The 13,381-nt window shown below is 40.3% G+C and overlaps 1 protein-coding gene across 1 annotated transcript in view; it reads left to right on the forward strand.

Annotated features, from left to right (window-relative positions):
* The window catches only part of LOC137914701 (roundabout homolog 2-like), a 67,428-nt gene extending 56,286 nt beyond the window's left edge, over nt 1-11,142 (forward strand). Inside the window, exons 24-28 of the mRNA XM_068758200.1 lie at nt 857-1,114; nt 1,753-1,958; nt 3,185-3,346; nt 3,444-3,698; nt 11,042-11,142. Coding sequence (XP_068614301.1) covers nt 857-1,114; nt 1,753-1,958; nt 3,185-3,346; nt 3,444-3,698; nt 11,042-11,142 — 982 coding nt within the window. The remainder of the gene's footprint in view (nt 1-856; nt 1,115-1,752; nt 1,959-3,184; nt 3,347-3,443; nt 3,699-11,041) is intronic.
* The last annotated feature ends 2,239 nt before the right edge of the window (nt 11,143-13,381 follow it).

Consider the following 13,381-nt stretch of genomic DNA (forward strand, 5'->3'; position numbering starts at 1 on the left):
TCCAATGTGAGTGCGTTTTTGTGTGTTATTCTGCAAGAATGCTTGGAAGAGAGCTTCTGACATCCGACTGACTAGATTTAGATAAGATGGTGACTGGTTCCAATTGGTGAGAATGTGTACTATTGTATTGTCATTACAGATTTCATATAATAATTCAAATTTAATACGATACACCTGTTTCACCGAGCACCTTTTGATTTTGTGAAACCTGAGGAAAAGACTCGATTGTAATGAGGTACAAAGTAAAAGATGAATTTATCGAAGATAGATATGAGAAGAACAAGTCATGTTTCACTCTCTGAGCCACATGGGAACGTTCCACCCTGTGATCAGACAATGAAAGAAGTATCATGCAGCTCCTACGTCCCTCCAATCTGTGCACTTTGATGAGAGGCAAATCACTGGGAGACAACAAAAGTAACATTTTCTGAATTCTGGAGTATCTCCTGTTATAATGGAGAGAACCCATTATTTTCTAAAAACTCGTAAAATATACAAGTGGGAAGTAGCCTGAGGGCAAAATAATTCCTTTTTTTTCTTCAGACAAACCCTCACTATCTAGGTGCTGCAGTATTTTTCAACAGGGGACCAATGACCTCTAGAATGAATCTGGTAAAACTGCACTGCATAAAATAGGATTATTGAATATTCCCAATAAAATATTCCCCAAATTGATCCATTGCCGTAGTGTAACAACAGTATTACTCTTGCATGGAATGATTTTGGGACAACATTACATTAACAGAAAATTCAGCAACCAAATCCTTCCACAGTTCAATTCATCTTAAACATATATGTGACTGTTTTGCAAACCAATGTAAGGACTAATGCAGAAAGCCTGTCTTCCACATATTAGATATGACAGCAACAGTTGGGTCCCACCCATGTCGGTCCAGACTTACCGCCACCAGAATCTCGACAATGAGATAGATGATGAGAGAGGGCCCACTCCTCCTCTGAGAGGCCGATCCTCCTCGCCAGCTGCAGCTCCTTTCAGCCCGCCTTCGACTTCCTCCCTAAGCTCCGCCCACCACGAGGAAATGCAATCCATCTTGCAAGCGCACCTAGATGAGCTAACCAGAGCTTACCAGTATGAGGTGGTGAAACAGGCATGGTGAGGCTCTTTTAAAGCACCTAACATTTTGGAAAACATCTATCTTCTTTTCTGGTGATGAATAGACATCTATGACATGTAGCTTGTGTGTGTTTGTGTGTATGTGGATTACAAAATATTGTTTGGGTTTGAGTATATCAATGGCCAATGTTTGAGCGTCTTACAATGCCGATGTATACTTTAGAGATAAAAACAGCTCTCCGACGGAGGTCTGAGAAAGTTGTCAAGTCAACGGTAACACATGTTGGAGGGTAATAACTGGGTTCAGTCTAACATGCTATTCCGACATCAGTGAATAGTGTCGGTAATTATGCCCGGGTCTCCTCTACGGCGGATGTGAGCCATCATGGAGGACAGCTGTGGGGGAGATAACAGGCATGTTGGTGACAGCTCTGCCCATTTAGATCTCTTTTAACCAGTTCAATTACAATTCCATTGTGTTAGCCTGACTCATGCCAGCTGAGAGAGAGCAATACATGAAGTCACTGCCGGTATTTACAAGACTCTCCATATACTCATCTTCCTGAGTATGCACTGATTCTGCATTCTGAAACTATCGTTGCATCATTTGGCCTGCTGATGATGCGATCTTCATTGTTTCATTCATTAATATGCACTCTGTCCCCTCAATTATTTAGGCACATGAAAGGCAGCCCGAACGTGTCCAAAAAGACCAACCCGCCAATGGACTTTATGTCCAGCACTTTGGGGTCTGATCTGGGGGCCATCCTCCTTTCCGAAGAAGATGAAGAGGAGGACGAGGAAAGATATGCGGTGGTGTCAAAGAATTTGTGTGGCTTTGACTATGCTCCTGGTCCCAGTTTGGATAGCATTGGGCGCTCAGGTAATGTTTTTCAGGTGGTAAAAATGACTAACTGAAATTAGAACCTCTGAGTAAATAGACCACTGGGTCATTGACAGGAAAAAAGTCATTGTAAGCAGACCTCAGGCTCATCATTCTCCATCTTGCAGACTTGGACACATTTATAGATCTTTTTGCACCTCTCCATGTTTGTTTTTGTCTTAACACTGATAAATGGGCCGTACAATTGAAATGCATGCCAAAATATACAGAGGCAAGAATGAAACGTGCAGTATTATAATATAACTCAAACGAAACAGTATTGGTGCGTTCATCTCCCCAAAGGCTAAGCAATCAAAACCATAAAGTTGTAGTTCTAGTGTGGTAATTGTTATTGAATGACGTTCATGGGTTTTTTTTTGCAATGTGGACAAAATAGTTACTATAAAGTAAAAAAAAGGTTTTAGAGACTCAAAACTACTGCAATAACCCAATCACGCGTAGTTATTTTTGCACAGTTTTCTTTGTCAAAGAGATATCCACACAGTCAATTCAAGGTTATTTTAAGCCAGTCCTGCATAGACATCAAAACCATAACATAGAATATTTAAAAAAACGTACTTAAAAGTCACATTCCCAACATTTAAGATTTGATGTATTTATAAATAGGAATCTGTCTGAAATAATTTCTTTAGAGGGAAACATGAATGCTTCTCCCGCAGGGACGGTACTTTACCATTTTTAGACTCCATTGTTTGGTTTAGAGATTGAGCTCTGCATTGATATTATGTGTTTTCACTCCTTTTGAAAACCCAATGCAGGTTGAAATGCAGGTCATTTGACTAAAAATATTTACAGATAATTAGCAATGCAAACATATTTAGCATCCTGCGTGTCGCTGTCACGTATTGGAAGTCGTTGTGTCAGAAATTCACATATCGTCAGCCCGGTAAGACAAATGATGAACAAAGCCATTGTGCTGGCAGCCTTTCCACAGGGGATCTTCACTGCAGTTGTGGCTCGATGCTTTAAATGCCATGTTTGCACAATGTTTGATTGAAATGAAAAGGCTCTAAGTTTTGCATTTAATATAACTGGATGATTATGAAACAGCGACCAAGAAAATAGTTCTCACAGACTTCTGTTTAAAGCATTAGCTACTGAGTAGTAGGCTTGAGAGAGTTATAGGTACAGTACCGCAAATATTCATTCAAATATTTTTGGGAAATGGCAAGCATTATATTTAAGCACATTAATTCCCCCTGAAGGTAAAGGATCACAGCAGTGTCATTCAGGCGGCTCTGGAACAATGGACCATGGAGCACACGGCACACACAGCCTTGGCCACAAGGGGGCACCACTAACTGGCCACAAACCACAAATGGACAAGGTCGGAACTCTGCCCAGACAGAGAGACAATGTGGCAGATGGTACGTTAACACTCCTTTTTACACTAAAGGTATCTCTAGTCATGACGCATAATTCTCACCCTTTGCCAAACATCCTTACCAATTATCCACTCAACAGCCCACACGCCCGTCATGAAGTCCCTACACAACATGGGTTCCTGCATGCACAGTCCGTGGGCAGCTTCAACCCCAGACTCCTCTGAGGAGTGCATGGTGACCGTGTCAACTCTGGAACGTCAGCATATGGCTTCCTGGAGCGGCACCACAACATCCAACAGGGCAACCCTGAGCAGGGATCCCAGCAAGAGACCTGGTGCAGCTCCCTCTTACAACGGGCAACCCCCTACTCACGGCACAGAGAAACGGGAACACTGTAAGTGTCAATCTTCAAACTGACATATATGCACATATTGCAAAAAGGAGATGCAGCTGTTGAGAGCCGATTGGATTTGATGTTGTGTTTTGTGTGTCTGTCGCCTCTCTTTCAGAGTCTTTGTGAAACATCATTCCCTGCTTTTGCCGCCTGTTCCAGGACACCTTGTTTGCAAGAGCTATGAGATTTACTCTCAGATGAGTGACACAGAGTGACGTCGGGAAGACGGAGAGGAGACAGAGTGAAGACAATGAAACTAAGTGCGAGATAAAATGCGGAGCTGTAAATGTCATGTACAGACACAGAGACCAGTCTCACAGTGTTATTTTCACACACACCCTCTCTCCAAAAGGGTATACAGTATGTTGGGTGTCTGCTTCTGTTTTCTGTCACATGCTGTACAAAGATTCACATGGCAGAGAAGAAGAAAAACCACAATGATATGGCCAATTCAAATGGAAAAGGACTTGCATAATTGTAAATATATTTTTAATGGGTTTTTTCTTTCTTTCTTTCTTTTGATTTGCTATGCAAGCCAAACCCAGTGTTGTCTCTTTTGTGATTTATTACTGTGAATAACTTTTCATTGATTCTCAAACTGTTGGCTTATTTTGAAGAAGCTACTGTATTGATGTACTTTGCACAGAGCATTTTGGTAAAAATAAGCACAAACCCATTGTCAGCTGAGCTGAGGACGAGAATCGATAATGGCAAGTATGGACGTCTATGTTAAACTGAACCGAAACAAAAGATATGTACTTTGACTGTGATGTAATTGTTTTGAGAAATACTAATATATTGCGAGATGCTCAAAAAAAAACACAGTTAAAGCTTGGAAATAATGTCAATATAAGAAACTGTGTTACTTAATAATTCTTGGAATCCTATTATGCATTGTACTCGCAATGGTTCTCGATGAATTGTTGCCATGGCGTTGAAATGGTAACAAAGCAACACAACACTTAATATCCAAAGGAAATATGTAGGAAAAATGATTCCCAAAAAGAGTATGTTAATAAAATATATCTATATATTTGTTTTGCCAGTTCCTTTCCAGTTACATACATTGTCATAGCAGTGCAATATCGAAAGGTTAATGTGGCATTAAAGGGAAACTATAGTACCTAGAGGCCAAAATACACTGATGTCATCTGGAGGAAAATAAGATGCAGACTATATATATAATGTTAAACATCAGACAAAAGTATTTGTCCAATATATTACACTGTTGGAAGGCTGTGGATTGATGCAATCACCTAAAAAGAAATTGTAGAGACTAGATTGACAGCAAGATTTTAAAACAATTTCCAGTATTAAAATGCAACCAATTAGCATTATCTGCCTGTGAGATTTGCGACACCGTGTGTTTACACTTGTTTTGGTGGTTCTGTTCTGATGGCTATTCCGGTCATGGCTCTCCCCTTGAAGAATATTTATCTGCCATATTGGTCTGCCCTCAGGAATACACAGCCACATACAGTAGGGCCATTTTTCAATTGTGTGATGCAAAATAAAATGTGTATGAAAATCAACCAGAGTCTGACACTCTCTGCATCCGCACACAAAGTCCATTCAAATTCACTTTGACACAATTTCAAAAACAGAGGCCAGATTCACTTCATCAGCACATATAAATGTCAGATCAAAGCATAGTTCTCCTGTATTTGCTTCAAGCTATATTGATCAGTTGTCAGATTTTTGCCTTTGCAGTTTGCCTTTTAAGCCAGCACCTGTGGATGTTTTTGAGTGTGTGTGCCCTACACTCTTTTAAAAACGAGACTCATGGTCATAAAACATATTAATCTTGACCATAGCCTGAATGGATTTTGGTTTAACCTAATTCCACCACAGCCATGCCAGGAGAGACTGAAAGTCATTGTGTTTTTTTTAAAGTGCAATTGTTGTAATCCACTCTGCCAGGCCCTGTCAATATTTTTCATCGTGTGACAGATAAACATCGATTAGGATATTGTCTGCAAAACTGCGGATGAGGCACCATCCAGCATTTAAACTTTAAATTGGTCGGATGCGTAAAATGCTATGGGAAGAAAATAACCGCGAGTGTGTAGTCAGTTTTATGCTCACTTGGGCACAATTGAGCTGCCCTCACAGAGTCCTTCTACAACACAATCCCAGCACCCAATCTTGATTAGTCTCCTCCTAACTTACCCGACTTGTAGTACAAGGAAATATAATGAAGGCACTGAATTGCATAGCTGAGCCCACAGAACCCAATTACAATCATCTATGTGCATTTTCAGAGGGTTACAGCTCCGTTTTATTAAAACGTAGCTTCACAGTGGTCTCAGAACAGTGTGGTCACTCAATTGGGTGTTGGGGTTTTGGTTATTTTATTGCTGCAATAATTTATTCAGCACCCAGGGGAATATTTCGCCCTCAAACTGCTTTCCATCTTATGGCAGTGCTAAAAACGTTTTTTCGAGGTAATCGTTTGTCTGCAGAAAACACTCTTGGTAATAATGACAATAAAGCATAGAGGACCATATTAATACATATCAACTTTAGATGGATGACGGTGTTGAAATTACACCATTTTGAACAAAATTCTAACAATTTTCTTGCAGAAGATTTTTAATTTTTTTATTGGAGCCACAATGAAGACATGAGGAAAAAATGGCTCATTTACAGCAACAACCAGCCTCACACAACTTGCCTTTACATGCAGTAAATCATAGCTGAAGCATTGGCCAGTTTTACACACATGAAGCTCTGAATTGAAGCTCCTCGCTTTATAATGAAACAAAATTCTACAAATTGCAAAAGGTTTTTATATTTCACAGTGTGACGCTCAGGCAGGAGACGTAACCACATCCATTACAGTGGGTTTTGTTCAGCTTTTTAATGCCCCCAAATAATAGGAGGACTCCCCATTCAGAGGCCCGTAAAATACACCGACTTCTGCCAGACTGCAAAACTCATTATTGCTGCTGGAGAAATGGACCATTCACCAACATTATTTCATGTCATTACTGCACAAGCTGCCTCATTTGATGCCACTTTTCCTGCACGTGGTTGACAGCCTTCGGTATGATTTTGATAGGGTGATTTGTGACTTACGACTTTTGGCTAATTGCTACAGTTCAACGGTGTGGTGGTTTATAGCGTACACTCCACCAGAGACTGTGGGTTCTGCTCTGTGGCTCGGCTGCCCTGAGGGTAAGCCAGAGACCTATTGGCCTTCATCTCCCTCAGTGACCAATTTATTTCAATCTCCTTCACCCTCATGGTTCGTGAACTTTTATGTTACCTCTTCACACCGACATGGAGGAGCAAGGCCTCGCCTGGAGCTCTCCGATAGAGGGCATTTAGGTCACGGACATTTGCATCCAGATACTGATGGCCATCTTGAACTTTTTTTTTTTGCTCTCATTCACAGATCCAAACAAATTCTTCAGCTCTCCTGATTAATCCTGGAGTCCAGACCCAGCTCTAGTCGCTGGAGGCTCCCCGAGGAGAACGCAGCGGTGCACTCGGAGTTTAGTTTTAATAGTTAGACTCTCTGCTCTCTTGCTCAAATACTTTTCTTCGACGGTCTTCACAGTTTCTCTGCAGATGTTTTTTTATTGAAACTGAGCAACAGCAAGATCCCTGAAGCCAGTCAGAAAGCAACCAAAAGTGAAATAAAAGCCAGTACGTTTCCCCATCCGGTTGCAAGGCGGCAAATATGTTTCTTTTAAGTCCAATTACATTTAATGAAAAAACACCTGCTGGCCATGTTTCATGTGAAGCAGCCCCTCTGCTTGAAAATGTGATTGGTTTCTTTTAATTTCTGTCAGATGCTTAATCTTCAGTTTGCCGCGTTTGGCACCAGAAGGTGGATTTTTACGATCATCTGCTGAAGTTTAAAAGTTATTCTGCGTTAAACTGAAGATTTTATATCGCATTGGATGTCATCTTGTATTTTCTGTGAGAAAAAAATTTGCTTAGGAAAAAATATTCTTCTGCTTTTCTGCCTATTGCAGCTTGCTATGGATGAGAGGCAGGATACACCTCAGACATGTCGCCAGGGCAGGGCTACACAGAGACAGACAAACACTCGTGTACACACTACAGAGAATTTGGAGTAATCAATTCACTTAAATTGCATGTTTTTGGAGGTGGGAGAAAACCCACGCAGACATACAAACTCTGCACAGATCTGGTCCCTTCGTGCTGTGAGATAACAGTGCCAACCACTTCGCCACCCAGTATTTCATGTATATATTTCTTTTTTTTAATCTCTTCTTTATTTGATTTTATCAAATCCTGGAACAAAGCTGTTGGTGGGATACATTTGGATTACAACTAATTTACTGTGGGTGAAATTGCATCCAAGAAAAGCTATGTTTATATTGTATTTTATCTGCATTTAATATTTATTGTGAAAATAGGCTTCCTTTGACCTGATGCCATATAAAACCTCTTTTGTTTCATTGTAATTTTGAACAATTTAACAGTCCCTTCTCTTCTTCACATTCTCTCCCTGTTTTCAGTCAACCTTTATGACAACAGCCAATGAAATATCTCGTAAACAAATGTGAATTTATTGCTGCTGCATGAAGCGCTGGCTCACCACCAGATTTATTGTCTCTGACACCTCCTAATTCCTCACCAACTGCCTGCCTTAAGAGAAAGTAATCTTCCACAAACACAAATGCAATAAATCTGAAATCATAGATTTGCACTCATTGCTCTTTCCCGCACCCCGCCCCCTCTCCATCCGTAACATCTCAATAAACACAAGTAACCCCCCCCCATCCCCTATAGCACTCACACTTGGCACCCCTTGTTGTCTCCATGATGTCAGTGATATGGGACATTTTTTGTCTGTCAGAGCAGAGAGATGCTGCCTATCTCTGACACCACCTGTTTATTTCACTGCTGCAAAGCTGATCAATGTCTCCATCACCCCCCCCCCCCCCCCAGACTTCTTTAACGCAACAGTGCCTCCTGCACATCCTCAATGAACCTCATTATGAAAATCCTATTTCCTGAATGAGTACATGCTCTAGTTCAAGAAGCCAGAGCGCACCAGTTCTACGAAGTCCCCAATGGCTTCCACCACAGATGCAGAATAATAATAGTTCTGGGTTGTGTTAGAATTCAACATTTGGTTTTTGATAATGAGAGAAAATTGAACAACTACATGACATATGGTGAGGTTCAGCTGCTGGATCAGAGGAGACGTTTCCATTCGCAATGCAGCACTTAGCCATCCTGTCTCTGTGAGTGTCCCCCGCCCCCTCCACATGAAGGGTCGGTAAGGGTTGACAGGCGTCCATTTCCCTTTTTCTGTCAGCCTCTCCAGCGGTCCTGCCACATTTCCGCATCGTTGTCATGGCTGGCACTTTGTCAACAGATTGCAGACAATTTGAGAACAAACACTGCAAAATGGAAAATGAAACTTGACAGCACACCCCCCCACCTCCACACACACAAGCATACACACAGTATATCTTAGCAAGTGAGACCAACAGTTGTGAAGGATCCTGAGAAGAAGAAGAACGAATGTAAAAATTGATGGCATCGAAGGCAGCCATTCGTGGGGCAGGGAAATCGTTTTTCAGAGATGAAAACGGCATTGCTCATTCAACTGAATCAGACTCTAATTAATTTTTGTTCTGATTATGTTATTGGAATAATTCATGAGGAGATTTATTACGTGAATGACTGGGTAAACATAGAGTAAAAAAAACTTTAAAAGTTTCCATTTAAGTTATCCTCATGGATGTGTCAGATTTTTAACATTTTGATCTAATGATCCCCTTCATGGAGCGGTTGATGCTCTTATTATGAAAAATATTTATTTCTTCTTTTTATGTACGCATGCAGGTCAGCAGTCATAGGTTGGTGTTTTAATTTGAGCATACTTCATACAGCATTAGTTACGAAGCACCCACCATTTAGTCATGGCAATCACGTCTCTTAAGTGAGAGGTGATAATTGGACAAAAAAAAGGTAGATCGTGTCATATTGAAATTTCTCAAATATGTAAAGTGGGCCATTGGTGCAATGAAAAACATATCTGAGTGTGAATCAGAAGATTCTGGCTGGCTCTTTTGTCAGGAATCCTACTGTTGATGTTTGCTTTTATTTTTCTCCCTTTGGTATGTGTTGGTCTGGAGCTGGGCGAAGCCAGAGTCACCACTCACCGGCGCACCTGCCAGCCATCTGTAATCAAGCCATCTGCCAGCCATCAGCAATCAAGCCACCTTCACTCCACTCTGAATATAACACCGGCCCAGTTCACAGCTCATCGGCAGATTGTTTGCTTACCTACGTGGTCATGTTTTTTTTGCCGTAGCACCTCTGTACTCCAGCCCCCCCCCCCCCCCCCCCCCAGCAGGTTATGTTAGTCCATAGTGGTGCCGTCGAGGCGCCTCAGGACCAACTCTCCAGACTAACCTTGAAATTATGTTGTACAATTATCTATAATGACAAATAAGGCTTCTTCATAAAGGAGGTCAACCTGTTTACACGAGCGAAGCACACACACAAATACTCAGAGTTTTTAATGAAAGCAGCGTGCTGCCTCTCACCTGTGATGTAAACATGTAAATCCCAGATGCAGTCATCATGTATGTGTTAGAAAACCATTAAGTCATTACGTGCGAGACTGACTTCACTCATCTTGATGGAAAACGCACATTTTCACTCACTCAATGTTGAAATGGATCATTTATCTGACTTTGATTGTTTATGGCTTCACAATAAGTGACTTTGAACTGTTTATTTGTTCCATCATCAGAGCAACCATAATTCATTTGGTGCACACTTTGTCTCCCACTTACTGTCACAGAGTGGGTTGGTGAGAACTGATGACAGAATTAAGTGCCTCCAAAGCGCTGATGGCTTTGTTTGAAGTAGACTGAGTGATGTGGGACATTGTGGATCAAGGTGTCGACCAGGGGATTTGCTGATTGATGATCGGTGGTTAATTGTGTATACGTACTTGTAAATTGTTGTGTACAACTCTTTGTTTGTATCAGTCTCACTTCGATGAAATCAGAGGTAAACTGAGGTAAAACAATCTCGCATCAAGGACAAAAAAAGATCAGGGTATCGCCTCATCTGATCTCATCACTGCTGAGTGGGGCTGGTTCAGGGTCAGCCACATTAATAAATCATGAGATCTGTATAATTTTAAAATCACTGTAATTGTGAATAATGTGCCACTTACCGTATGAGTTGAACTTGACACTCACACTCACATACACACACTTTGTAAGACTTGTGTGAAAGACTTTCAATAGCACACAGCTGCTCAGATGAAGGTTCATAAGTGAGGTTAATTGCAGCCTGTCTCATCTCGTCCTCACAGTTTTTCCCTCTCTCTTCCTTAGCCTCCTCACGCACTGCGACCCACAACCACACAACCGGTTGGGTTTACCTGTGGGACCCGCTAAACAGTAACACCCAGCAACAGCCAAAAATCAGGAACTGAACTGAAGTATAGCTTTGAAGCTGTTTTAATTCTGAAGAAGAAGAAAAAATATATTGTGTAACTTGTGAATCTCCTGGTTCTGTTCATGAGATTCAGAAGAGCAGTTGGCTGTTTGAAAAAGTAAGATTAACATTTAAATTTGTCCAAAAATACTCACTGTGGGATACTTGAAAGAAAGAATGGGGGAAGTTTTCTATTTCCTTGAAGTAACTTTTACAAAGAGCACAGTTTTTCATATCTTGTTCTTTTATTTTTAGGCTCCTGGTTCATAATAAAAGGTTCTCACATTATTAAAATATATTGAACATAGCAGCATGCTGCCTCAAAGCTTTACTGTGGATCGGCTGGTTGGTGGTTGTAACAACGCTCCTTCCCTTTCAATGATCCATAGTCTAATTAAATAAAAACAATGTCATGCATTGTTAAAACTTTTTTTTTTTTTTTATCTAAACCCAGCAGTAAAAATACAACATATGTTTTGTTTCATGTACAGCATCATAGATTTTGGTACATTTATTCTGAATTTGAATTCGGGGGAAAAAAGGGACAAAATAAATTGGACATGGGTCCCAAAAGGCTGAGAAAGTTATGGACTACTCAAAACCCGATTGGATCCAGTATGCCATGATTATACACAGAATTATACAGCGTCAGCTCAGGAATACTTATAATAAACTTTATTTAATTATCACGTGATTTTAATAAACTTGTTGTCAGTAAACACGGTTTGAATGCAAATAATCTCATCCAGTCAAAGTAGCAAAAAGTTCAGCTCTCAGCTCAGGAAATATAAAAATACACAATGTGGGGGGGGGGGGGGGGGGGAAGTCTGGAAGCACAAAAAATAATCCGCAGTCTTTCCCATGTCTGATTCTTTTTGATTTATTTTTGAATTTTCAAAAAAAAAACATGTCTTTCAAATATCTTTCTGCAGCAGCAGCGAATGCCAGAAACGTCCCAGAAACTGCTAAATAATAAATGAATGATATAGAAACTAAACAAATTCAGGCAGAAGGCAGGAGCTCTGCAGACAGTCCAAAGGCATTGGGGTTTGCAAGGGCTGTACGAGTCTAAAGCCTAAAGAGTCTAAAGATAGAAATTCTGTGTTTCATTTGAAAATACAAAAATGAAAATAAGAAGCATGTTGTTGTTGTTTGTGTTTGAAGAACAGCAATATTTATTAAAACAGAGTATTTTCAAATGACATATCCACATGTAACTTACAGAATATGGCTGGACAATATGACCAAAATCTATAACTCAATGTTACTTTATCACAATAAATAAACAATATATTTACTGTATAACCTTAATATATTAGTGCTGATATCATCTAATACTAATAAAATGGGCAGACTGGCTCGCTGAATTTTGTTACATGGTTGTTGTGGGGCTGTATAAGTTTAATTTAAGTCATAATTCATAGTCAGTAATACAACACTTTAAGTGTATTGTCCAGCCTTACTCCTGAAGTGAAAGTTGAGGGAAAATAGGACTAAATAAAAATGGATTGAAAGTAGAGAAACAATAAATGGAAGCAGTCCAAGTCCAGGTTGTTCCATTATCCCAGGGTGGACAAAGCAGTCAAGATGTCGAGTGAAAGTACCACAGGTGAGTCTGCATGCAATTCTCTCGGTACACAACTGTTCAAATCTGAATGAAAGCAGCTCAAACGTACACAACTGAATTCACAATCACAATCCACTAGCATTTGTCAGCAATCAAGGATAATCCAAAGAGCGATTTCCTCGAGACTGAAAAAAATTATACAATGACTTGGAATAAAATCAAGCGATTGTGCTTTTATAACCAATGCAGAACAAATAATACAGAGACGAGATGTCCATCACTTACAAAACATTAACATTATATAAAATCTTAATTCGAAGCACTTTTGTGGCAGTAAACAGTTTAAAGGATTTACAAGATGGCTGGCAATGACTGAATGACAATTACAGCAAAAGAAATAACGAGAAAAATGACGAGCGTCAAGCAGTCGTCATGGAAAACACTCGCGTAGAAACTTCACAACCGCCATCGAATGTGCATTCATCTCACTGTGCTGAGAAACCAGCGGGTTCAGGCTTCCGACAAACTGGCCGTCCATGAAGCAAACAATCAGTGCAGACTCACACATACCACTGCAACTATTCACTGATTAGTTGTTTACTATTACATTAACAGCCAACTAGCGTTAGGATAAATCTGTTTCAGTAAGAAGAGAGGGAAAAAAAGCATC

This window comes from Brachionichthys hirsutus, unplaced genomic scaffold, assembly GCF_040956055.1.
Source record: "Brachionichthys hirsutus isolate HB-005 unplaced genomic scaffold, CSIRO-AGI_Bhir_v1 contig_926, whole genome shotgun sequence".
NCBI lineage: Eukaryota > Metazoa > Chordata > Actinopteri > Lophiiformes > Brachionichthyidae > Brachionichthys > Brachionichthys hirsutus.